Genomic DNA, 25,953 nt, shown 5'->3' on the forward strand with positions numbered 1-25,953 from the left:
TCTTTAACTCTCAAAACTGTTTTTATTTATATTAACCATTTATATGCATCCACAGCAACATTCTTAATGATCCCCACATTATATACGCAGTCCATTACAAAGGAGGGTGAGAACATGATGCTAGACAACTTACAGGAAACAGAAGTAATGAAACGCAGCAAGAGGGGGTGAGGGTACATCTGACGAGGGGCTCGGGTTACATGCAGCCATGCACATTTCAATTTATACTGAAGCCTTTAGACAAAGCAGCCACAGGAATGAAAAAACTAAACAAGTACAAAAAAATGAACAAAGCTAGAGAAAGTGAAGCTAAATCAAGTTTAGAAAGCAACGGGACAGAAAAAGTGTGTGCTCACTGTATTAAAAACAAAACACACAAAAAAAAGAAAAAAAAAAGAAAAAAGGTGGGTCAGCACCATCTCATGTTTTCCTTAATGTGATGCTACAATTCCAGTCCATCTTGAATACACCACCACAAACAAATCAAACCAGGCAACTCAAACTTTAAAAGGAAAAAAACAAAAACAAACAACACATTTATATTACGACAATCATCAAAGTGTCCAAATATCCCCTAATAATCGACCACAGGTCTGGTTAATGTTAGCAAGAGCCGGTTTTTAGCTTGAAACCAGACCACAAGGTGCTTTGGTGCGTGGACACCCTCTCTCTGGTAGGTGGTTGTTAGGTGGTGGAGGAGGAACTCCATTAGCAGCAGCTTTACTACTTACTGCTACTGTTAACAGGAGCTCTTAGATCATAAGTGTCCCCATATGAACTGAATGAATAAAACTACACATGTAACTTGTTAAGTCTTTTTCAATGGCTATTAATGTGAGTATATTAACAAAGGTCTGTCTCAAGTGAGTGCAGTCAAATCCTCAGACCACCTGCAGATTTTTTTGCATTGCACCCCCCGGACACCTGATTCAGATGCCGGTGTAACCAATGACGACAGATGCGTCATCAGCCGAGGAGCTGCTCCCACTTGGGGGACCTCCATGGATCTCCACTCTCCTGTCCTTTCTTTCATCAGCCCTCATACTTGTTAGTCCACTTCCTCCATGTTGCCGTAGGATGGTGCTGCACACTCGCCGGAGTGGGCAAAGAGGTCAGACGGTACCTCAGGGGTCAGCGTAGGCGGTCCTTCGGCATCCAGATCTGTCCCAAATAGCGACTGGCTAGAGGCCTGCAAAATAAACCAAGCGTTCACATTAAATCACATTGGTTCAGCATTCAGAGTGTTCATGTGTGGGCATGAAACACACAAAGACCATAAACAGATGGAAATTTTATTTTCACAAAGTTTATATATTAGAAAGCAGCATTCAGGTGGAGTTATTGAGATACATTATTGCATGGAAATTAAAATAGGTTATGATCTATTCAATACACTACTTGCAATAACTCGGTAATATTATACAGAGGCATCAAAATATAGGTTATGATTATTGTTCTTTTGCAATTAACATTTTTAAATTAGGCCCAACACACACTCACACACAAAGATAACTTTATCAGTCAAGTCCATTAAATCATTAGCCAATCAGCACTTGGAGGTCGTGCCCCCTAAAATACTTCTACAGAGTTGATTTGAGGAGACAAATTAGATCAAGAACACTGTAGACAAATAAAAAATAAAATAAAAAATAGAATAAAGACTTGAGAATTGCATATGTCTGAATCAAGTATACAGTCTGATGGTGATCTGAGTAAGGCAGAGCACATACAGGTCTGTGTACTCTGACCTGATACCAGAGGTTTCCCTGAGACCCAAATACACACTCACACACGATCATCACGGGATGACTGCAGAGCAAAGAACTGATCTGTGGACGGTGTGGAGTCTCAACAACACTTGCAAACAGTTAGTGGCTGTGGATGAAGTCGTCCAGCAACTTAAGCTGCTAAACGGAATTATTAATAAATAAATATATTTTAAAATTTTAAATTTAAAGAAGGCTCTACAAAAATACCTTTGCTTATAGCTTACAAGTAAGGAACAATTCATGTGTAACTGTCCTTTAGAGCTCCCAAATCATTCAGAATTTAACTCCATTTAAAGCAGTGCAATTTATAAACATTACATTCAGGGGCGGACAAACATGTATAGTTTTATTGTTCTGAATATACTTTAGTTAGCCGCAAACTGCTAAAAAATAAACAAAAACAAATGAACAGAAAGAAGTCCCCACCACCCACAAAAAACACAACCCCTTAACTTTTCAAAGCAGTTATGGCTTAGAGGTATTCAATAAACACACAATGTAAAAAAAAAAAAAAAAAAAAAAAAAAAAAAATTTAATATATATATATATATATATATATATATATATATATATATATATATATATATATATATATATATAATTAGAGTGTACTACAGTACATGTAAAAGAGGACATGTTGTCTTGACAAGATCAGAAATTTTAAAAAGGCCCCGAAATTCATTTTTCTTAATTTTCAGAATACAAACTAAAAGCAGCTACACACACGGACACACACATACATATACATACAATAAGGTTTAATATTTTCTTCTTCAAGAACACATTTTCCACCCATCATACATTTCTACTGTTAAAGGACCAATGTGTAGGATTTATGGGGCTCTATAAGAATATATTAATCATTGTTTTCATTAGTGTACAAACACCTGCAAATATAAACAGATGTCTCTCAAGTCACACAGACGGGAAGACCCAAACGGTTATAATGTAGATTTGCATAGGTGCTCCAAAGAAATGGGCATTCAGTTAATTGCCATTTGGAACCTCACCACTAGATGGCCCCGAATCCTGCACGTTGATCTTTTATGAGTGTAGTGCACTGGAAACAAAAGGCGCTTTTCAGTGGGTCCTTGCTATTCTATAATGCTCCTATAAGCATCTTAAAAAGGATCCTACACAATTATCTGACTCCTGAACGCATCTAAACAGGCTCCAAAAGAGCTTTCAGGGTTTGCGCTTCAACTCCACATATACAATGTATAATTAAGGCTGTCATGGCTGATCATCTGAGAATTATTACCCAAAGTGTGACAATAAAAACTGAAACTTTCTTTAGAAATGTACAGAGCTTGAAGCCACTTTAAAACAATGCAGAGGTAATGTAGTGAGAAATCTACACCCAGTACATCATTACAGTGTGGGGGTAGCTCTCCTGCAGCTTTAAATTAGCGTCTCTCACGATGAAAGAGTCAGCAGCTGTGACTTTAACATCAGCCTGTTTAAGTCTTAATATGTGAAGTAGTGCCGAGTATTTTAAAGGGTTTAGCCACTTCAGGTATTGTGGTGCTATGTAGAACACAAATATTTTACTGGAAAAACACTAAAAACATCTCTTCTCGTTTCTACAAACAGACTTTTTTGATTTCAGGGGCGGTCCAGCACGTAAACCCAGCACTCAGCTCCAGGTGGCTTTGTAAAGAAGAGGGTAGACCAAATTGACAAACAGAGCGAGCACTGCAGTGAGCGTGCCCAGAACAAAGTATCGTACGCAGTCGTCGTCGGGATAGTCCAACATCCTCTGCCTGCGGTGCTGCTGCACCGACTGTTCGGCTCCATCTTCCTCTTCCTCGTCTCTGTTTCTCTGTGTTCGGTGTCGCCGCAGCGCAGAGAGGAACAGTCCACGGGGCCCTTCGTCGAGCCCGTCGTCTTCCTCCTCCAGTTCCCGCCATATTAGAGAGGCCTGCGATTGGCGGGAAACCTGTGTCAGCTTCTGCGAAAAGGTGCGTGTTCTAACAAATACTACGATTACACGAGAAACCTCCAAATGTGTGTACTTGCTGAGCATAGTGATTTGTACGGAGATGACACGTGTGCTCTACTGAAACTGGGACAGTGAGGAGATTGTTCTTTAAGTGGGAATCAAATTTACAGGGGCCAGAAAATAAAGGGACATCTTCAAGCTCTTCTTACTAAAAGCCCAGGTTAAGAAATGTATATTTTAACCATTTTGTTGGAAACACTGTAACATAGTATATTCTTACCAATTTAAGCAAATTTTGTGAGATTGATATGAAATTTAAGCCTGAGCCTTGAAATCTCATCTGACAGCTTCTGAAATGAAAGTAACTGAACAAAGACTGTGCAGCATTTATCCCAAAGGAACAAAGTGGAGTTTTTCACATCCGGCAGTGACATGAAGTCAGTTTTTAATAAATAATCTGTATATCATTTGCACTGTGCTCACATGGAAAGACAACTCAATGGTTCAAAGTCTCACTGATCAATACATGGCTAAAATGCTCCAGCAAAAAGGAGGACAGGAATGAAAAACAGCTTAAAAGTGAATATAAAGTCTTTAAAACACAATACTCTTCCACTAAAAACACTCACGTTATTTAGCTGTTCATTTACTTACAAGGGAATCCTTTAATATCAGAGTGCCCCCCAAGATGTATGAAAAAGGACAATAAAATGCAGATTATACATTCTCCACTTATGTCTGTGAAGGTTCTCAGTCATCCAGGTCATCGTAGTCTAAGGAGCTTGGAAAGAAAAGCGTCTGGACTTCTTTAAGTTGTGTCTTCAAGCAACCTAAAGAAGTCCAGACGCCATTCTCCACTTAATTTTATACCCATATGGATTTGGATGTCTAAGCAAGATCACTTACAATACACACTGAAATTGCTTATAATGTGTATTTCCCGCTTTTCAATTGTCCACCAGATCAACAGCAAGATTTATTAATGATAGGGAATGATATTTAAAACCCCACAAAAAACCTCAAAAGCAGTTACACTCAAGTAGTGGGAAAAAGGGAAAAGAAAAAACCCACAAAGCTAATGCCACTTGACATCTGAGCTTTGCAGAGATTAACAGTGTGTCTCATGATGGATCCATCCATTATAAACCCACTGGGCTGTTTGTCATTAACAATGTCAGAGCACAAGCTCCTCTTGTCAAGACTAATTGAACAGAAGCAGCAGTTCTCAGAGAGATTTAACACACAGGCCTGTCTCTTAACACCTGGCAAGTACTGCCAGTTCCTCATTAGTGTGACACTTATTAATATCCCAAACCCCAATGACAGATGGACTCGATACAATGTACAAAGGAATAAACATGTACAACTCCCTCATTAACCACACTGACCCAAGCTAAAATCTTCCTACAGCCCATCAACCACACTAACAGTGACAGTTCACTCACCCCCACCCAAAAAACCAGAAAAACAACAAAAACTACAGGAGCTCTAAGTTAGCTGTGGGAAAAATTTCCTGTCTTATTGTTATGGCTCTCTCACCTGGCTGGCAGTAGCTCCTGCAGCAGTGGGCGACTCTGCACCTACAGGCCTGAGGAAGCGTGGCGGCCTCTCCACTGGGGAGTTTCGGCGCCGGTAGAACAGAACATAAGCGTAACGCGTCACCACTTGACTCTCGTCCACCATTGTCACGGTGCTGTCATCAAATAGACGCCAGCCTGAGAGTCAAGGAGGGAAGAGAGGCCGATAAGTGGTAGCAAGATGTCAGAGTGGAACTTATTGTATAACTTCCATATACATAAAAACAGATGCCACTGATCAGACTTACCAACATCACTGCGCTGGCTGTTCTTGTCACTTGGCAGGCGAGCGTAGGCAGTATAGTGGCCTCCTATCATTCCTCCATAGTGGTTGATGACCGCATACAAGTCATAGATAGGAGGCTGCTGCATCTCATCCTTCTGGCCAATACAGAACTTACTTAGATCTAGATTCCTGAAAGACGAGAGAGGCTAATGTTATAGAAACAAATACAGTATAGTATGATACAGTATTACTACTAATAATAGTCACACTTAGCTAAATAATTGACCAAATCTTTTTTTCATTAACATTCAAATGATGTGAAAATTAGGATACAAAAACATTTAGCTTGTATTGACCTGACTGGAAAGTCGACCATGTCATTGATCTTATCCCTCCAAATGAAACTCCTGAAGGAGAAGCGTTTGAGCTGAATGATCAAAACGTTGGGCAAACGCCACAGCAACAGTTGCTTGGAGGCCTCACGGTGCTGCTGGCACTTTGGACAGTACCTTAACACAGAGAGCAGAGATAAAGACCAGCTGATGAGACGAATGCACAGAATAATCGAATAAGACTTTTCACGTCAGGCCTGCACCGAATTTCATTTAAAAAGTTTCAACTATGAAGTTCACTAATGTATCTCTTAGCACAGTGTAGAGTAATAAAGTACTGGGCAAATGTTATGTCCTAATCCAATTTTACGCAGCAGACACCTGTTTACTTATGTTCACTATGATTCAGCGTTGAACTTGAACTCAGAAACTGAGAATTTTTAAAGTCTACTGGATTATTATCGTCACCATCACTACTGCAATGACTGTGGTACCTAAAGAATAATGCTGTGAAATAAACAATAAAAATACTGGTTGCCACCAGTTCTTCCCCTAGCCCAGGTATAAATTCTAGATCTTTCCCATAAAAGTTGACCTCTGAACATTGTTTAAAAACCTGAGAGCATCATTATCCAAACTCAGTTTGTTTTGTTAGTGTATGTAACTGTAGTATACTGAGTTTTTCCCTTTCGATGTATCAACATCTTTTTCTTTCTCTCTCTCATGTAATAATACACAAATAAAAGCCTCTGTTTGAATGTCTATGCAGGATCTGGAGCCCTGACACTATCCAGCTACAGACCAGGTTGTTGGTTTAAGTGTTAAGTTTAGTTCCTCTTTTTGAAGTTTGTATACAAGATGTCTCCTAGTTTAGTCGCTGCTGTCTGGGAGTGGGAAAGAGAAAGTTAAACCTGAGTTTATTGTTACACAGGCTAGACACATTTACCACTTGGTATGTTCACCAAGTTTAGAATTACATCAGACAAAGTGGAATTTGTGAATAACCTGAAAAAGAGCTACACGTCTAGAATCACAATCGATGCTACATTATTTAGAGCTCATTTCTTAAAGACTCCTACCAAGCCTCTTCAGGTGCCAGCACTTCTGGCTTGGTGAAAAGATTGAGGCACTGCTCGAGGGTGAAGTGTCCCGCTCTGGCCGTCTCACTCAGAGAACCCGGGTCTTCCTCGTACTCCAGTTCCTTGGAGCTCACCAGCACATATTCCTTTAGACGCTCGTTGTTCTTCCACACCAGCTCCAGGGTTGCATCGTCAGGTATATCTGCCAGTGCATCTTCTGCAGACGGGTTGATAGAGGAAAACATTGATGTGTGGAACTTTTTCTGTTTTATTTTTGTAACACTAAACCTCAGAAGCCTGAAAAAGTCAAAACGCATCTTATGACAGAAAAGTCTTGAAGAGGTTTTCAATTTAGCACCATATCTTGCTAAATCAACCCAATATGGCAATGAAAAGAATAAAACTAAAGAAAATCAGTTCTGTAGAAAGTGGGGTGGTACCTCTCTCATCCAGCCTTTGCTCCTTGTTGTTTGCATCCAGCAGAGCGATGTAGAACTGACTAGCATGACCTGAAGCAGATTCACACGGATGCTGATACCCTGCGACTGCAGCTGCAGAACGTTCAAGAAGTTTAAATAAGAAGGCAAGAAAAAAAAAAAAAAAAAAAGGCAAATCACCAAAATAATGAAGAATCTGTACAATACATTTACCTTCTGGCCGCACAGCCTTCTCACAGGACGTCTCTTTTTCAGCATGAGGGTCCAGAAAGCAACAAGAAGCAGAAGAGAGTGACTCGGAGAACCCTGAATCTGTGGTCCGTGTGGTGGAGAGGGACGTCTGGGAAGAGGAGAGGGACTCCGAGTCCCCTGAGTGGATGGCTGAGGCCTGAGCATACTCTGCCTGGGATTCAGGCAGCGAAGCGTGGCTCTCCAGCTCCAAGTTACCTGCTCCTACAGTACTGCTACCACCCACAGCTTCATCCTCCAGTCCAGGACCGTCAGGGGAGCCTGCTGGCACTGGAGGGAGGTCTACTCGGGACTGTGATGTTTCAGGGGATGTTCTGCCTGACTGGAAAGGAGGCTGGAACACGTTGACTGAAAACCTGCACACAGAGAGACAGTAAAGGTTATACTAAAAGTTCACATTTTAGTATGTTCACATAATATTCATTATTAAATGCCATAAACATTAAACTCTGATTATTTTACATCAAAAAGCACAAGCGTTGACTGAAAAGACATTCAGAACTTTTTTTTTTTTGGTCATACTCTGAGCATCAAAAATGTTTCTGGGTGTTCACAGATCCATCTGTGTAGCTGGCACAGAGAAAATACAAAGTACAGCCAGGGGGATCTGATTATTGCTCAAGTTTCCAGCATTAAGACAGTGACAGGGGAAAAAAGGAAAACAGAGAAACTAAGTTGAATGAAAATCATTTTATAAAAGTAAACTAGAATCCTTTATTAATGACTTTTTGAGCTTTAGCAGTGGAGCATGACAGAAAAGGATTTGCTAACACCTACATAAAAATCATACTTCTTTATTCCATGAGAGAATATGGAATGGGCCAGAGAGCAGCCAAGTGTTAAAAGATGAAAAGCAAATAAATAAATATTTGTAGAAAAAGAGGAAAAGTAAAGGTCAAATAGATTGAAATGAATAGAAGACTGTCAGACATGCGTACTTTACGCCACAGACATGTAGACAGACGTGTAATACAAAGAAACAATGCTGGTAGCAAACTTTGCTGCATATTTCAGCAGCATTTAATATGAACAGTTTATTAAAAATGTGATTAACAGTTACAAATGGCCCTTACATACATGAAGAATTTGTTTAGACACCATCCGCTACCTCCTTGTCTTTGTTTATACTTTTAGAATCGTCAAGTAGTTTGAGTTTTTTCTTCCATTAATCAAGTAAAACGAATTCCCAGGACCATCTCTAATTCAGACACGTCACAGCAAATTTAATATTAGTAAATCGAACACGATGACTTTGAAATAAAAGTGACTGTGTACCTGGAATAACCCTCTAGAAGCTGGACGAGCCGGGAATATGAGAGTCGAGACTCTGGGACACTGACCAGGAAAGGCAGGCCCACGTTCTCTGTGTTGGGTCGACACAGACTTTTGTGGTTGGGCCAGTGGGTTCTCTGACACACTCTGGAGAAACAAGAGCAGAAGAGTTAACATGTGAGGAAGTACAGAAATTTTATTGCTAACATATAATCTGCAGTTTTATCATTTATTTCTTATAGCATTTGATATTGTATTAAAGATGTTTATTAAAGTTAATTCCACCATGTTAACCTTTTATTACAGGTACAGCCAGAAGTATTTCATACACATTGCATGATTGTGCTCATTCAGAGTTGATGTTCAGTCTCAGTTTATTGAAGGTTTCAAGCTTTGTGAAGCGCTATGACTTCACAATCTATTGTGTAAAAGACTTAGAACATAGAAGGCCGCTACACGCTTATAATACATATAGTACATATAATCTAGGAACAGGCTTGAGCGTAGGCCTGAATGTATTCAGCTTCTTGTTGCAACCTGTGGCATTTGAGTTTACTTAGTAACAGGTGACAGAAGATGGGTCAACAGGAGGACAAGTCAACGGGTATCTCCAGGGCCTGAAATTATCACCTTATTTGGGATGTTAGAAAGAGGAACTTCTGTGTCTGACTTTAGCTCTAAAATTGTTTCATTGTCTGTACAAGATGCAAATGATGTTCTTAGAAATACAAAAATATGTTATAGAATGCAAGAGGGGGCGTCAAACCCTGATGATATATAAACCATTCTCTGTGTATTTTTGGCAGAAGACATATGCTGATGTTTTCTCTCCTGTGTGTTAATAAACTCATTGTTTGACTGCACTCTTCTGGGCCTCCGTGGTTTGTGTCACTGCTCTACATTGATTGATTTCGCAACACATGTTCATAGAAAAGTTAACCGACTGAATTAATAACATGATATGGGAGTCACTTTCTTCCAGGCAATCCCTTGGAAAGTTCTTAATCAGCTATTTACAGTTGGAAAAAACATGTTTTGGAAAACTTACTGATTGCAGTAGCCAACGCGATAGCAGCGAGTGCAACGCTTCAGTTTGTCTTCTTCAGACACCGGAGGCTTCAGGCAGGCAGCACATTTGGAGATGGGGATATTGGGGACCTGAAGTTTCTGCAGAGCAAACACAAGGCTGTTAAAATATTTGTAGTCACATATTTCACAGGTTTTCAAAATGTAAAAGCGAGATTTATACCTGCTGCACTTTGAACAATACCACTCTCTCTTTGGCCAGGTCTTTGGAAAGCACCTCAAAACAGAATAACATGTCAGAGGAGGACACTGTGTCCAGGGAGTGGGTAGGCAGGAACATTCGCTGGAAGCGGTTCTTTCCCACCTGAGATGGGGGGGAAGAGAAAAAGTGTCCTTGAGAAAGTCACCTCTAAATGTCTGCGGTATTATACGACTCTCCCTCCTTTCCACGACACTGTTAAAGGACATTTTAAAATGTCTAACCTCGGCCAGTCTGAGGTTCTCGGGTTTGACCCTCACACTTCTAGAGATAGATTCCAGGACTTCAGCAGTACTGGAGCTCTCCTTGCTTACACTCACTAAAAACTGACACATACAGATGAATATTCATTAACAGGTCACAAGAGACACCTTTGAATTTCAGCACTTAATAATTGATGCAGAACTGCAAAGCTGTTTCTTATCTTACCTTGATGGGTTTTTTATGAGGTTCCTTAGCGAAGTAGAAAACTGAGAGCACCTTTTGTTTCTGTGGCAACGGCACGGGCAGGTAGAGGAAGGGGTCAAAGGTGATAGATACCTGAAAAAGAGGACAGAGATGTCAATGTCAATAAACAGAAACCAAACATGTGTGTTTGTGGGGTGGGGGTGGGGGGTGGGGGACTGAAAAATTGTGTTATTGTGTTACCTTAGAGCATGTGGGACACACCAGTTTGGACTTGAACTGACCCTGAAACAGATCTACTATAAAGGAGTCATTCCGCATCTTGTGCCTCTGCCATGCTTCCTCTGCCACCACCTGCACCAACAACAAAAAAACAAAACAAAACATCAGGTCAAGGTTTGACAAAATTCTAGCAGGAAACAGTTACCATTTAATCTCATCACATTAGCCAAAGAAAAACACTAACTTCGTCTAGCCGCCCGTCAGAGTCGACCGTTTCTGTGTAAGGTTTGTTCTGGATGCGGTTCAAGTCCTCGTGGAGTCCGTCCAGCAGGAATGCCATGAACTCCTGGGCATCGTGCTGGGCGTAACCAGTAAACTGACTTGCTTTACTTGCCACAATTGCCTGTGTGTTTGCAAACAGATGGAGAAAATGAAGGCAGATTGAAAACTTCCAGAGAAAAATTGCTGTAGAAGAGGAAAAGATCTCAGGAAAATCTCAGGGTGCCGCTTTTGTACCTTGAGTTTTGAGGGCTGGAAGGCGTGGTGCGTTCCTTTCCAAAGAGCCCTGAGCAGCACAGCAAAGCTGATGGCTAGCCTGCCTCCTGTTCCCAGTGGATTAGTGCAGTTGATTTCTGCCTCAAAGGCTCGGTCTGTGGGGAAACAGAAAATACAGGAATGCAAAAAGATAATATTTTCTATCAACCTTTGGCGAATTACATTGTTTCCAAGGAACTAGGTGACCCAGATTTTCAGTGCTCTAAATGCTTCAAGTCCACAAACTTCTGCAGTTGTAGCTAATGGAGATAAATCCTGTGGAAGTTCCTGAGCACTCATTAAGCCTGCCCCTGTGGGCCATGACGTTGTACCAAAGCCATAATAAAACATAGCCTGTTTTACTTTTCAACACAAAAACCCAACAACACGGTGCTCTTCTTGGCAACAGCATTAAAGATGAAGTAAATTATCCCTTTGGGTGTGCATTAGAGCAGCATTTATTAAAACAGTGCTGAATTATAAATGTATTCCTGTATTATTTTTAAGAGGTAAAAAGAGTAAATCCATTATTTACCATGAAAGTAATCCCTGAGTTCTCTGGTGTTGGACAGGGACTGAATGACGCTGTTCATGAAGCAGGTGTTTCCGAGGTTGACCAACCCTGTAAAACCAGGCAAGCACACCTTCTTCTCTTCCTCCTCCTCATGGCGCTCGCTGCTGGCCGGAGGTGCGTGGGTCATGGGCTGCACCATGCAGGTAGGCTTAGGCTGGGAAACACACACTGTCATTTACTCTAGTTGTATATGTTTGTATTTGTACTTTTATTAGCCTCACTTAATAACTATTCACTCATCCAGACTCTATGGTGTCACCTCTGCTGCTGTCAGCTCTTATGACACACGTGGACCAAATGATAATAAAACCACTAGAAGTAAAAACAATATAACAATAGTAGTACGGTACACAGTTTCAAGTCTATATGGGTATTCATTAATCCATTCACCATGGTAACAGTAGGCTCTGGCTTGGTAATAGCAACGTGCTCAGAGACTGTGCGTGGAGCCACAGAGTCCAAACCCCCATCTTCCACTCTGGTTGGGGCCTTGGGTTTTTCTTCCCCAACCCGCGGAGGCTCCTCCTTGGCTGGGAGGTTGTGCTGACTGCTGCCTGGCTGGCTCTTCTCCATGCAGGCAGGGCTGGAGGGCACAGCGACCTTAGCGCCACCCACTGCACCTTAAACAGAGGACAATAGAGGTTGTGGTTAGAAAATGAAGCTCATCAGCAAGAGATGTGACAGGAATAATAAATATAGTTTTGCAGCAATATTCATTTACATGCCACGTTACAGAGGTCAAATTCCTGTACCTGAAAAACCCACATGCATTTGTCTCAACCACAAACAGTAAAGAAAAAACACTAACAAAAGACAACAAACTGCCCTAAATTCAAGCAATAAGTGCTGGTCATCTTTATTGTGGAACTTCTCTGGATTATCATGTCCAAAAATCCTGCAGAACAAAACCAAAGACTTTATCTAATGTTGACAAGTAGAAGCCTGGCAGCAGACCTTGTGTGGCTTGGGCCTCCAGGCCCCCCCAGCGTTGGCTGTGCCTCTTCTTCAGAGTGATGTCCAGACGGGAGGGAGTGAAGGCATAGCTGCACAACTCAGGCTGGATCAGATTCCTGAATCACAGGAAGGAGAGTACACAGGTCAGATTGTAAAGGCAAAAAGAAGTTCAGGGAGGTGAGTGATCTACGAGAATGTCATCAGTGCAACATTCCCACTTTGTTATTCATCACGTAATGTCTGGAAGACATTTATAACATTCCAGATATTAAACATATTTATGTTGTCCGCACCACTTCCATTTGTGCCGAGTGCTTAAACCCGTAAAAAGAAACCACAGATAAGGAAGTTTGATTCCACAAGTTTCCTTAAATGTGGTGACAGGTTCTACCTTATAAGTTTGATGTCTTTGCCCTGATTTAACCCTAGTGATTTAGCACTCTTGTTTCTTCATGGCTAATTAGGCTGTTCCAATTAGTTAGATACTGATGAAGCTAGCCGTGATTCCTGGAACAGCTCAGTATATCTGTACAGTTAGCCCACACATCTACACAGAAAAACATTCCGGTGTTGCGCTCTTCACCTGCTCATTTTAAGATTCTGGTTTCTAAGCAAGAACAAGCAAACTCCAACAGTACCTGAGTTTGACTTGCCACTTGAAGACTGTGTTCGGTCCACAATCTGAATGAAGCCGCAGAAAGCTGACATCACTGTAAAGGAAAGCCAAAGGAAGGTCAATCACTCGCTGCTCTTTCGAGACTGGCCAAAAGGAAGCCACATGCTTTATTAGTAGATATTCATGGTCATAACCTTGTCTGGAAGATGAGGGTGAAGTCCTGTTCCCTGAAGATGACTCTGGCTGTATCCCTGCAGATCCCCTTCAGGTAAACATTGACCACCATCAAGTCTGTGCCCTTCTCATATGAATCATTCTTCACATACTGCAGGTTTACCATGGGCTCTGGGGCTGTGGGAAGTTTGGACAAAGTATTAACAAAAAGAAGTTATTTGAGGTGGTTTGTGCATCTGAATAGCATGCCTAATATGATCCCAGGAAAGGTGTTTAAGGTGTGCGGGACAGGTCCTGGTTGAGAGCCAAGGTTATCTCACAGCTGGCTTGGAACCAAAGATTTTAAATGTTTTCAGCATTTATATGTTGCAGTTGTGATCTTTGGTCATAAACCAGTTTCAAGAAGAAGAAAAGTTAGTGAGACTAAAAGAGAATTTTGGAAGGTGCCAAATTTTGGAATTTACTATTTTCACCTTCAATTATACGCTAAATAAATAAATAAATAAATAAATATTACACAAAGTCAGTCAAACTGGGGGGGGGGGGGGGGGGGGGGGGAATCAACCTATGAAATGATCTCACCTGCTTTTGTGCAAAAACAACAAGTGCACCGTAGAGGCAACAGCCGAACCTAAGAAAGTGAATGGTTTTACAGGTATACCACTGCTCTCTTACTCCAGCTGACTGATTTTTCCTCTACCTCTACTTTTTGCCACTGTCTTTGCACTGCACTGGTAGCATGACACAGTACATGTTGCATGGATAGTCCAGCTTCCCCAGATTAGCACATTGGTGCTGTTATGATAGTGTTCTCCAAGCCTCCCAGCACTGTCTTAAGAATGGATGAGACTCCAAGAGATGATCCATTACTCAAGGACAGCTGGACAGGGTTGTACACATTTCTAACCAAACTGTCAAAACAGACACTATGAGTGTGGCATGAGGGTCTTTAGTGGGACTTGTGCTAACGGAGAACCCTGGCTTGTCAACCAATATGAATGCACTACAGGTACTATGACCTGTCGCTGGTGACAAGGTTACTAGCAAAAAGCAAAGCTAGAGAAAAATCAGCAAATAGGGGACGAGGAAAGAGCAATGGTTTGGCTTCCACATGCAAAAACATTCCCCTTTTTGGAGTGGTCCTCTTGTTGCCTTTCCAGTGCATCTGCTCTCCTTTTGTTTGCACCAAAGCAGGTGAAATGGATTCCCAATGGTTTACACCTCCTCACTGAGCAAACCGATGTCCCCGAAATTGACTGATTGTGTGTTAAACTGTTCCCTTAACCTTTTTCAGAAGCGCATTTAAGCACCATATACAACTAACCATCCAGTTGCTTCATTTCCAGTAGCGGCTCCTCCTTCGACTGGTCCCGCTTCTCCTCATCGTCACAGCTGCTCTTCGTTTGGGCAACACCTGGGGGCTGGCTTTGCTTGGCTGGCATTCCCATCGCCTCTACTGGTACCACTTCCATATCTCCAAGCTGCTGACAAATCAGAGGATCCTGCTCTGATTCCTGCTCAACAGGTTTTCCAGCTGGCTCAGAGTCTGTTCTGTCTCCCAGCCTTTGGGGAGAAGTCGAATTCATTTCCTTGTTGAAGGCGACAGGTTTAACACAGTCACTGGTGCTAACAGGAGCTGCTGGCTGGCTCACACTGACATGTGTTGTTGCACCAGACTGGTCTGATGACTGGTTTTGCTTCTCAGCCAACTGAAAAAATACAAATAAATTAATACATTTAAAAAAAACAAAAACAAAACAGGAGACATTTTAAAAATGAAAGAGCAACGTTCACTCCCAAAGTCCCCATAGGAAAAGGACACTAAATGAATATCTGTGAGCTACAGATTTTTCACATTTGAGAGGGTATACACAGCACCCTCTAGTCCTCTTATTACAGCAGTGACCAAAAACAAAGGATGCCATATACAGCTGATTATCCAGTGAGATCTAAAGTATCCGCAAAGTTACTTTTGTGACCTTAGCTGTATGAAAACACGCCAATACACATGAGCAGACAGTCCTCTCATGTCTCACTTACTGCTCTTTATCTGGCAGGCTGTTGTCTGGTGACAGGTTTAGATGGCATCTGTTAGTATGTTGTGTAAAAATATTTCATAAAATTACAAATCTCTCCCAAGCTCCAGGGACACTTGGAAAAGGGGAGCCCACACATGGCAGATGGTGTTACTGGCTGTAATCGAATTAAATCCTAGTACTGGGTGATGTGTGGAAATAATCTGCAATTTTAGTCTTTAAATGAGTCAGAGTTGGGAAATTATTTAAATTAAAAAAAAAAAAAATGTTTAATCATTTTAAATATTATTAAATATGGAAATATATTATTTCTATTTATTGGGTTCTGCATGATTTTGGGCTCATTCAGAATACGTCACATCCGCCTGACAGCTGTGTGTGACTATAAACACAATAAAAGAAAACAGCAATACTGTTGCTGGGGTAGCTAAGTGGCTGTGTAAAATAGAGATAGTACAATACAGACAGCTCTTTACCGTTGTGTGTTCACACTGTTTTGGTGTTTGTGAATTTTTTATTTCCCTGCCAGAGGAATCAAGTTTTTCTAACAGTTGGCAGGTTTCTTGCTTACAGGACAGTTAACAGCTCAGCTTACTGGAGTAAGTCAACTGTATCCAGTTATTTAAGGGCATGTAAAGAAACTGAATTATAAATCACAATATTATAGCTAATCTCACCTGAGTTCTGTTGGTAAGGGTGGAAGCAGCTGCTTCTGCTCCCTGTTTCTGTCCGCTGCCACGAGTCTCAGATCTGTTGTCTCCACTTTTCCGTTCCGTCTGTGGGCTCCGACCAGCGGGCAGGTGGGCACAGGTGGATTTCCCGTTAGCTGCTGTAGACATCACAGATGGCAGGTCGGCTGATGCAGCGTCCTTAGAGGTCTTAGGCAGCCGTACAACTGTGCGTTTGGCACTAGGTTCCTGATGCGGTTGCTCTGCTTTCGTGACGGTAACAGGCTTGCTGCTGGTGGTGGAGCCATCTCCAGCTGTGCTTTTAACACCTGCAGAGTCCGTAGTGGCCTTTTCACCCGTCAGTTTAGTTTTCAGGCTGCGTTTGACACATGATTTGCTAACACCGCGTCTTGACTCGCTGTGTGCAGGTGACGAGGGAGGCTGGGGCTGGAGATGTGGAGTTTTCTCTGATGACTCCAAGGCAACGGGCTTCATGTCTGGTTTGGTCTCTATGGATACTGCCTCCTTCTTTTTATTTGACTAAAGCAGAGGAGAGGAGCCAGAAGAAAAACACAGGGCTTACTTAAAGCTTCAATGTGCAAGACTCTCCTTCAAAGATTAAATAACAGTCACGTCTGGGCAAAATGTTTTTCTAAACGTGGTGCAGAACCCTTATAACAAGTACAGTGTGTTGCTTGCAGGCTAGCATACTTACCTCAGTTTAATTTAATATTCTTTTAAACTTGTTTTGAATGAGCGATGAACAATTTTATGCGACTCACCTTTAGAGAAGGCCAGATGTGGAAAGGAATCTTTTTGTGCATGATGAGATGGAGGAAGCCTCCCTTTTCCTTATACTGGACTTTGCTACATGAGGCCTCGATTTCCTCCTGCAGCTGGCAGCTCCATTGCCGTCCATCTGAAGAATGAGAATGCACCGATTTTAATAGACCACAGCTCTACCTACAGTATCATTTCAAATAGAATAACTGCAATAAATCCAAGATATAAACCAAAGGATTAAGTTTAAAGTCCAAATTCCAGAGTTTGAAGGCTAAACTGTACAGCTATGTACTTTTGTGGTTTTATATTTTATGACTGACCCAGCTTCTATTTTGATCTCCACTTTTATACTTTGCTGTGAATTACCTGGGAAATCCACATTGCAGTGTGTGTCTGTGAAGGTGGTGTTTATGTCCTCTATCCTCTGCACCCCCTCGCCACAGCGCAGCCTGACAGTCACTTCGTTGACATTCTGCTTCCAGTCCACAAACACATCTTGAAAAAACAAAGAAGCAGGCATATGAGTTTTAAAGATGAGCAGGAACTTGAAAATTATTCCACCCTGATCACTCAGCCTCCAGCCTGAGCCACAGTGACCCTGTTAAAACGTAAAAACTAAAAAAAAAATCCTCTGGTTAAAAAGGAAATTTTAAAGTAAAAACCAATGAAGAGCACAGCATCAGTACAATGAACCCAAAGGAAAACACACTGAATGCACATGCTCACGCATTCACACAGACCACTGCGCTCATATGCTCAACTGGGTCAGTCTAGAGCACTCACGGACAGACCGAGGCAGACAGAAGGCAGTGAACTCAGCAATTACAAATGGGACATCTAAAATTATCCACCCCACACAGACTGTATTCCAAGTAAACAATTGCAAGAAGGAAAATCATCAAGTCATTTGCATGCTACCGAGCCACTTCTTCAAATGTAGACTCAACACACTAATGTGGACAAAAAGAAAGAAACAAGAAGACGTGTACCACAAGGCTCATAGCACCCAGCCTTCAAGCCTCAACTTTCCCACACTCATTTCCTCATCCAATCTCTCCCCAACTGAATCACTCCAAAAAGGTCACAAGGAACACTCAATCCCCTTCAGCTGGTGACAGTCAGATTACCAGTGTAGCTGTGCCACTCAAATGACAGGAATAAACTTGTTGACATTTGTGACAAATTGTTTTTTTTTTTTTAAACACTTAACATGTGTGTTTAAGTGTATTTTTTTGTGAATTCTCAGTATAATTAAAATTACACTACTGCAACAGTGGACTGTTACAGCCAGAATATGAAAGGAGCAGACATGCAATCAAAGATTCTTGAACAGAAATCAATTGGAGAGCTCTCATTTGTTAAGAGCCCATAGTTGTCCTGCTCAAGCTAACAAGAGCCAATCACTATCTGAAAAAGTAAAGATATTAGCCAATCATGTTGTTGCAGTGTTGTTTGTGAAGTCCAATTGTGGGCTTAGTAAAATTGTAGATAACAGTACTTTGGCTTTTTCTTGGCTTAAAGTAACCATATTGTCAAACAGTACGGAACTTATTAAGCACTCTGATTGGATGAGAGGAGACGCCGATTATGCTAGCACCGAGTATTGTGTGGAGGTTCTGAAACTTTGCTCGTGTGTAGAATTTTATTTTTTATTTTTTGCAGTATGTCATCATATTTGACTTGTACACATTAACACACATAATACTCTCAAAGTGAAGTTTAGATTTTCTTCCCAATTTATTTTTCCCCAAAACATTTCAAAGATGGCTGCCAAGCAGCAAGAGTTTCTTTTAGAAAGATCTACAAAACTAGCAACTGGAAAAAAAATAACTTCTCAAAATCTATTTTTAATAAAGTAGCTTTTGGTTTAAGGTAAACTCATTTTGACTGTCACTACGGTTAGATCAACTACCAGCATGAATGTTGTGAACATTAAATTACATTTAATTTAAAGTGAGTCAACCAATTCAACTTAAATAGCATTTCACACTGTAATACTATTAATGAATAAAAAATGAAATGATTTAATTTGCTGTTTCCAAATACATTTTGCTTTGCATCACTGAACAGAGTTGGTGATTGCGGGTTTTGAATAATATCAAAAAATTACTGGTGCCTTTTCATGAAAAGCCTACAGCTGGTTGAGTATCTGGCAGTATCTCAGCTAGAATAACATCCCTTCACTATGAAGAAGAGGACCAGCAAGACAAATGTTCTCACATTCAGTCTCATGAGAAACCAAACAGAGCCAGAGTAGAGCTCATCTATTAACACTACAAACAGCCGCACTGACCTGAACACAGTCTAGTCTGATGAGACCCACTAAGATAACTTGCAAACAATACTTCCAGCACGACCAAGTATATATAATCAAAGCACTGATTACAGGCATGAGCTGTGCTCTACATGATCAGGTAAATGCTGTATCACTACGTTCACATCAACATGAGATCCAATATCATCTTTAAAAGCTGTTATTAGTATCAAATTATGCAGGCTTAAAACAACAACAACAACATATCGAAATGTGTGACAATATGGTAGTCACACATGCTGAAGATCAGAACACGATGGACACCAAATCAGAGACGAACAGAGTAAATGCAATTGGCAATTGGAATAGGTGCTAAAAACGGGACAATCTTCTACTATGTTCCTTCCCCCTACTGGCCAAAAAGCTGTTACTGCTGGACTAAAGTGGTTATTGAATAGAAAATAAGCACTACAGTAATAGAGCTGTAATTGTTGCAGATTACAGCTCTATTACTGTGGTGCTTATTTTAGTTGCTAGGGAGGTATCTATGCTTTGAGTCCAAATCCACGAGTACAAATACAGAAAACAAGTAAAACAAAAGGCAGTCGAATCTCACGTGTATAGTTTACAGGTATTGCCAAAGACTATAGACTTTGGAAAGAAAAAGCACTGTGAATCAATAGCTTATTTGATCAAGGGCTTATGGAAAATGTGAGAAGCTTTGCATTAGCATTTCAACCTTCAGGGACAAAATCACTCACAACTGTAACAGAGTTAAGTGATTAATACTGCTCGATCAAGACAAATAAATGATGGAGGAAAAGGAAAAAAGAAAAGGAGAAACATCAAGAAGAAAGAAACCACAAACCTAATTTACAAATCTGTGCAAAGATTATGTGGACTCAAATAAATCCTTCAGTGGTCAGACAAGAAAACTACAGCTGCTTTTGTTTTAACCTTTAAACTGGAAAAGTATTCCATTATGTTATTCCAGAAAGCATAAAACGTTTTCTTCATCTTTTAACACATTATATTCAGTATCTACTAGAAGAAGATGGTGAGTCTCAGACTGTTACATTGTCATTGCTTCTGTGAGGCTCTTTATAATCAAAACTATCCATCCTCTGCACATGTCCAAACCACCTCAGCCTTGTCTCTAAAACACTGAACTTGAGCTCTCCCTCTGATGTACTCATTCCTAATCTTGCCCATCCTGTTCTCTCTCAAAGAAAATCCAAAGACTGTCAACTCTGCCACCTCCAATTCTGCCTTGTATCACTTTGTTAGTACTACCACCTCCAAACTATACATCATAGCAGGTCTCACTACTATTTTATTAATCTACTCTTTCACTTTCACATTCCTTCTGTCACAAATCAACCCTGACACTCATCTCCAACCACTCCATTTAACCCGTTCCGTCTTCTTCAACTCTCTTGTGCAAATTATTCCACTACACAGAAAAAAGTTTAGTACTGCAAAATAAATAAAATGATGACAAACTAAAAGCTGGGCATTTACATTTACACATACGTGTGCTACCAAATTCATATAATGTAGTTGTAGTTAATATTTTATTGCTGTTATTACTGTTTTATCCGATAAAGAAGTTGCAAAGGGATAAATGCCTCAACAATATCCTAAGGACTCTAACTCCACTGCCTTGGCCTGCACCTGGTGAGTGTAGGTGGCAGGTGATTTAAGGGGGTTCTTGGAACAGCCCTTTGAGTTTGATTTAAGGACACAAACTAGGGCCAAGCAACAAATTGTATATTTATCTCAGCTACAATTGTACTATTCATTAATTATAAAAAATAAAATAATGAGCATAAAACAATTTCTTTGTTATGTTTCTGTTTGCTATGAAGATTTTGTCTTGCTCTCTGTTATAAAATCAGCACACCTCTTTCAACTACAGCCATGCACTTTGGTCTGTCTGCTTCATCTAAAGGTAAATCTAGATCACTAGTGTGTTTCTGCCTTTAGTGCATATGGTGAAGGAGGACATGCAGAGAACTGGTGTGGCAGAGGAGAATGTTAGGACAGGATGAGATGGAGGCAAAATAATCTGCTGTGGTGGATCAGCTAAAGGAACCAGAAGAAAGAAGATGACGATTACTGATTGGCTGCAGATGCTTTTGTCTCTAGATCACTGAGGGTCTCTCACCCAGAGGACTTTGTTGACATAATAAAAATGTGCTTTTTAATGTGCATCTAGAATGAAGTGAAATAATTACTGACAAAAATAACTGATCACAGCAAACAAATGAACCAGTTCTCCACAGGCTGTGGTTTGAGTAACCCTCCGGCTTACAGTGAATCTCTCACAAAGCAGAACAGGGACCACAATAGGGCTGAACGATATATCGCATTTGCGATAATATCGCGACATGATCAAGTGCAATTTTCTAACCGCAAAGGCTGCGATTATACTCTGGACATGTCCAAATTCATGGGCTGCATCCTCCTGAGGCCGCATTTGTAGACCGATTACGTCACAGCGACGCGCCGAAGGCTGTCCAAATTACTACCATATCCCAGAATTCATAGCGCGGCCCAGCCAAACTCCAGTTTCCAGCAATGGCGGCCGCTACTAAGTTTTAAAATTACTCATACTAATCTTTCTGGGTCACAAAATAAACTTTTAACATATTTTCAGGCGAGAAAGTAGTTGTGTAAACATCAAATATCTGCTCGGTTTATCAAGATATCCCATATTTGCAAAAGTGCTTCGACGTTTTCAGAGGCGTCTGCTACCCACCAGCTCGACAGCTAGCCGGGAGCTCGAGGGTTACTGATGCGGCCGAGAACGGCACAACTCCCGGCACATCATTTTCAGATCACCGCGGAGTTTCGCTGCTCGGGTTAAACGTAATATATAAGTCACTTAGACAACCTAAAAATGTTATTGTTGGGCTTTTTTCAGTGTTTTGTTTGTTCGTGAGTAAATCGGTTTGGCTGAGATTAAAGTTATTAGATTAGATAAAATAAAACTTTATTAATCCCCCGGGTGGGTTCCTCCTTGGTTTTCACACAGCTGACTAAACGTCAAACAGAAAACTTATTAAACAGAAGTATGAGACAGTCGAGAATTTACACCAGTGTCTGGTTATATTTTAGATAGCAAGAAGCAGACGGCCGAGTTTATTAAACTCCACCGAGACAGCGGTGACGCTAATCAGAACTAGACCGTCCAATTTCACGGCTTTAAATTTTAAAGGCGTGTTTGTGTGTGTGTTTATACAATTGCTATTATGTTTGCACTTTATGTGTAATGTTACTGACTGCAGAGATCAGTAAGATGTGTGTATTTTTTATTTATTAGTTTTATTTATTTAATATTATTTTTTTAATTGAATGACTGTCTAGTAGTTCACAGATGTCGAAAAACTGAGTGTGGTAAAGCCACTGATTTTTTTTATGTATATTTCTGCAATCTGCACATTGTACTGACTTTCATTTTAATGTTTACACCAGGGTTCCTTGTCAGCACTTTATGCTCAGATGTTTGTAAGCTAAAAATAAACTATTGTGTATGTTCAAATATACTGTTGTGATTGAAGAAGTTAAATAAAAATGTCAGTCATCAATTCATGCATCACCTCATGTCATCATAACAGAGGTCTGTCTTCCAGGAAAGAACAGTTTAAAATTAATGTAATATAGTATTGGCCATACTATATGATGTATTGCTTGTCTTTGTTTAATAATACAGAAGACAAAGACCTTAAAAAATAATCGCATATCGCATCGCAATCGCAATATTGGGGCAAAAAATCGCAATTAGATTATTTTCCATAATCGTTCAGCCCTAGACCACAATCACCGTCACTAGCTAAAGTTCAAGATGGTGGAATTTGAGTCACCAGGAGGATGACAAACTCCATGGAAAAGCAGCTGAATGACACCAAAGCAACACAAGTGGCCTAACCAGCTTTCATGTAGGGAAAAATAAAATACCAGGGACACGCTACAGGGGATGAGGCTACATGGTTACCTTTCAAAACAAAACATTTACCCACATTTTAAGAGCAGACATCCACAAAAAATAAAATAATGTAAAAATGCGTGTAGCTGGGACACTTTTTGTAATTCTTACCTTTCTTGACTTCTGCAATAACCCCATCCACGGCTGCAGCAGCTGCTGCCGCCGCTCTCTTGGCCTCTCTGCTTTCCTGGTTGGCCCTGTCCTTCTGCTTCTTCTTACTCGTACTGGAGGGCAAGTCTGAGCCGTTTTCTCTGCTACTGCCTCCTCTCTGCTGAGCTCCACCACGGTGGCCCACCGCCTCACTCCCGGCCACACCACTACTGCCGCTGCTGGCCATCTTCAGGCACTTGGCACTGACAGGCCGCCCGTCGCCAGAGTCACTACCACTGCTGGGGTCTGGATCTGAGGTGTGCCTCTTCCTGCCTGGCCCGGCTATCTTGGCGATGATGCTGGTCTGAACTCTCCCAGAACAGAATCAGGAAGACTAGTGAGGGATGGGGACCTAAAGCATAGACAATTCACTGTCAGTTATCATGATGTGCAATTTACAAGATGTAACAGAATATCAAACAGCTATGGGACTTGAGTAGGACACACACACCAGCAAACGCATGCACACATCCAGAGACAGGGACCTGCTGTAGAGCAGGTGTCAGATAACAGCAATGCTGAAAAAGAACATGACTATTGTGCCTTACAACAAAAAGCATATGGCTGAGCATAACATCGACTGAACCAGTCGGACATTGAGCTTTGCTCCGTTTCCTTAGCATAGCAACCGCAAGTTGCTAGTCCACAGTAAAATGACAAACAAAGGACAACAGATAAATCAGCCATTTTAGTTAGCGTTCAGTACAAACCATTTACTAAATAGTCGACCGCTGTTTATTAATCCGTATTGCTGAGCTTCCCCTTATCAAGCTAGTTAGCTTACTTACTGTAAGTTAGCCAATAACCAGCAGACTATATAGGTTCGTTTATTTTAAGGCACACGTGTTCGTGGCTGTCATGTGCCTGTAAATAATGAAGCATGCACATAGGTCTCCACGAGGCTTCAAACTAACCTTATATTCTCAAAGTCATGCTTTGGCAACTCTCTTTAAAAAACCTGCTAACCTTCAGAAGAGTAACATAATACCGTAACCCTGATGTACCTGGTCTACACTGCGAAATGTAACAATTGTTTATGTACATACCGTATCTAATTTCGCTGCTTTGACTTCTCGGGGCAGTAGTAAACAGTGGCATTACTTTCGCATACCGCCAGTAATGTTTTAATGGCTGTAGTTTATCTCCATTACCGTGTGCCCCAGCGGAGCGCCGGGCAGGTCGTCTAATCAAGCGCTGCTACAGAGCTCCGAGCAGCTAAAGTCATTAGCCTCACGCTAGCGGTAGCTCAAACCAAACGGGTTGGTACGGCTATTCAATTTAAACAAATAAGACAAGACATCTCGTGACACCTGACGAACATTAGCAGTTAAAACACTACATTCATATTAACGTAACAACATGACACTTACGGGGATTTATTATGATGCTAATTCCGTTTTAACACACAATAGCGAGCGACTTCTTTTCGTTGCCCGGCTGCTAAAGCTCCCTTCTCGGCCGCAGGCCGCTATGCTCCTACCCGAACTCGAAACCCCGTAGTCCACGGTGTTTCTAGAATCTTCTTTCCTTTAACCAGGGCCCATTTCTTCACATTTCAATTGCGAAGAAAATCAAACAAAATACAACAGCAGAAATCCTGCTCAATCCATTGGTTTCATCCGGCCTCTGCGGGGCGAGTCCTACTTTGTTTGGAGGAAATTACAGCGCTGACCGGCCAAACCTGAAACGATTGCACGGTCACTTCCTGGCTGACATGCTCACGTGATCTCTCTCTCTTTCTCTCTCGCTCTGTAACAATCTGCATTAGATTAAATTTCTCGATTTTTGATTATTATATACCACATTTATTATATTGTTCCGATGTCTAAAAAAATGTTCGAGACACTGAAAACCTTCCGAGTCATCTAAGGAGCATCCGAGAGCCTCTGTAATCAACATTTAATGGCGCTCACGACATCCTTTTGTGCACCAATATTCTCACAGAAGTTAAGGACAGAGGTCTAGATTTAGTAAGCCTTGTCCCAAATAGGTCTCCATTATCTTGTTAGACTACAGTACGTAGTAGTTTGTCTGTTTGTCTTTTCCTGAAAAATGTATGTAACTTTGGTTTTGCAGCAACTACATTTAAAGCGCACCAAGAAACAAACCCATAACTTCCAAACCTCATTACAATTTTGGCTCATTTACAAAAACTTCAAATCCAGGCAACTACAAATGGCATAAGGTAGGTATTTCAGATCAACCTCAAGTCTTTTGCTTTTGAGATCTGCCAACACTTAGTGGCAAACCTGGTAAACGGACAGCTGTAAAACTTGCAGTGCAGCAGATTCTGTCAAAAGGGCACATCAAGGACACAGACACAAAAATAGAAATGGGACATCTTGCACCACTGCAAACCCCATGCACATTGGAGCCACAAGACAGCACGGTTAGAAAACGTGGAAACTTCAAATCATTCTGCTTTGT

At 41.1% G+C, this 25,953-nt stretch overlaps 1 protein-coding gene across 4 annotated transcripts; it reads right to left on the reverse strand.

Annotated features, from left to right (window-relative positions):
* Positions 1-2: 2 nt before the first annotated feature.
* usp19 (ubiquitin specific peptidase 19) lies at positions 3-25,349 on the reverse strand. 4 transcript variants are annotated; one of them, XM_082518443.1, is made up of 26 exons: positions 24,897-25,280; positions 23,488-23,878; positions 17,501-17,629; positions 17,134-17,270; positions 16,361-16,891; positions 14,972-15,356; positions 13,668-13,824; positions 13,496-13,567; positions 12,858-12,973; positions 12,294-12,523; positions 11,865-12,057; positions 11,312-11,445; positions 11,040-11,198; positions 10,817-10,927; positions 10,598-10,708; positions 10,393-10,494; positions 10,133-10,273; positions 9,932-10,050; positions 8,887-9,030; positions 7,576-7,967; positions 7,366-7,476; positions 6,926-7,142; positions 5,871-6,023; positions 5,537-5,703; positions 5,251-5,426; positions 3-1,189 (listed from the first exon to the last, which is right to left on the reverse strand). In XM_082518443.1, exons 2-26 carry the CDS (start codon positions 23,711-23,713, stop codon positions 1,049-1,051), a joined length of 4,554 nt encoding a protein of 1,517 aa, XP_082374569.1. In that variant the 5' UTR covers positions 23,714-23,878; positions 24,897-25,280; the 3' UTR covers positions 3-1,048. The 4 variants fall into 4 exon arrangements, with proteins under 4 accessions (XP_082374569.1, XP_082374568.1, XP_082374566.1 ...); XM_082518442.1 differs by lacking the exon at positions 3-1,189 and adding an exon at positions 2,382-3,690 and having other exon boundaries at positions 12,294-12,517; positions 24,897-25,349; XM_082518440.1 differs by lacking the exon at positions 3-1,189 and adding an exon at positions 2,382-3,690 and having other exon boundaries at positions 24,897-25,347.
* Between the last annotated feature and the right edge of the window lie 604 nt (positions 25,350-25,953).

This window comes from Aulonocara stuartgranti, assembly GCF_965226115.1.
Source record: "Aulonocara stuartgranti genome assembly, chromosome: 20".
Taxonomy (NCBI): domain Eukaryota; kingdom Metazoa; phylum Chordata; class Actinopteri; order Cichliformes; family Cichlidae; genus Aulonocara; species Aulonocara stuartgranti.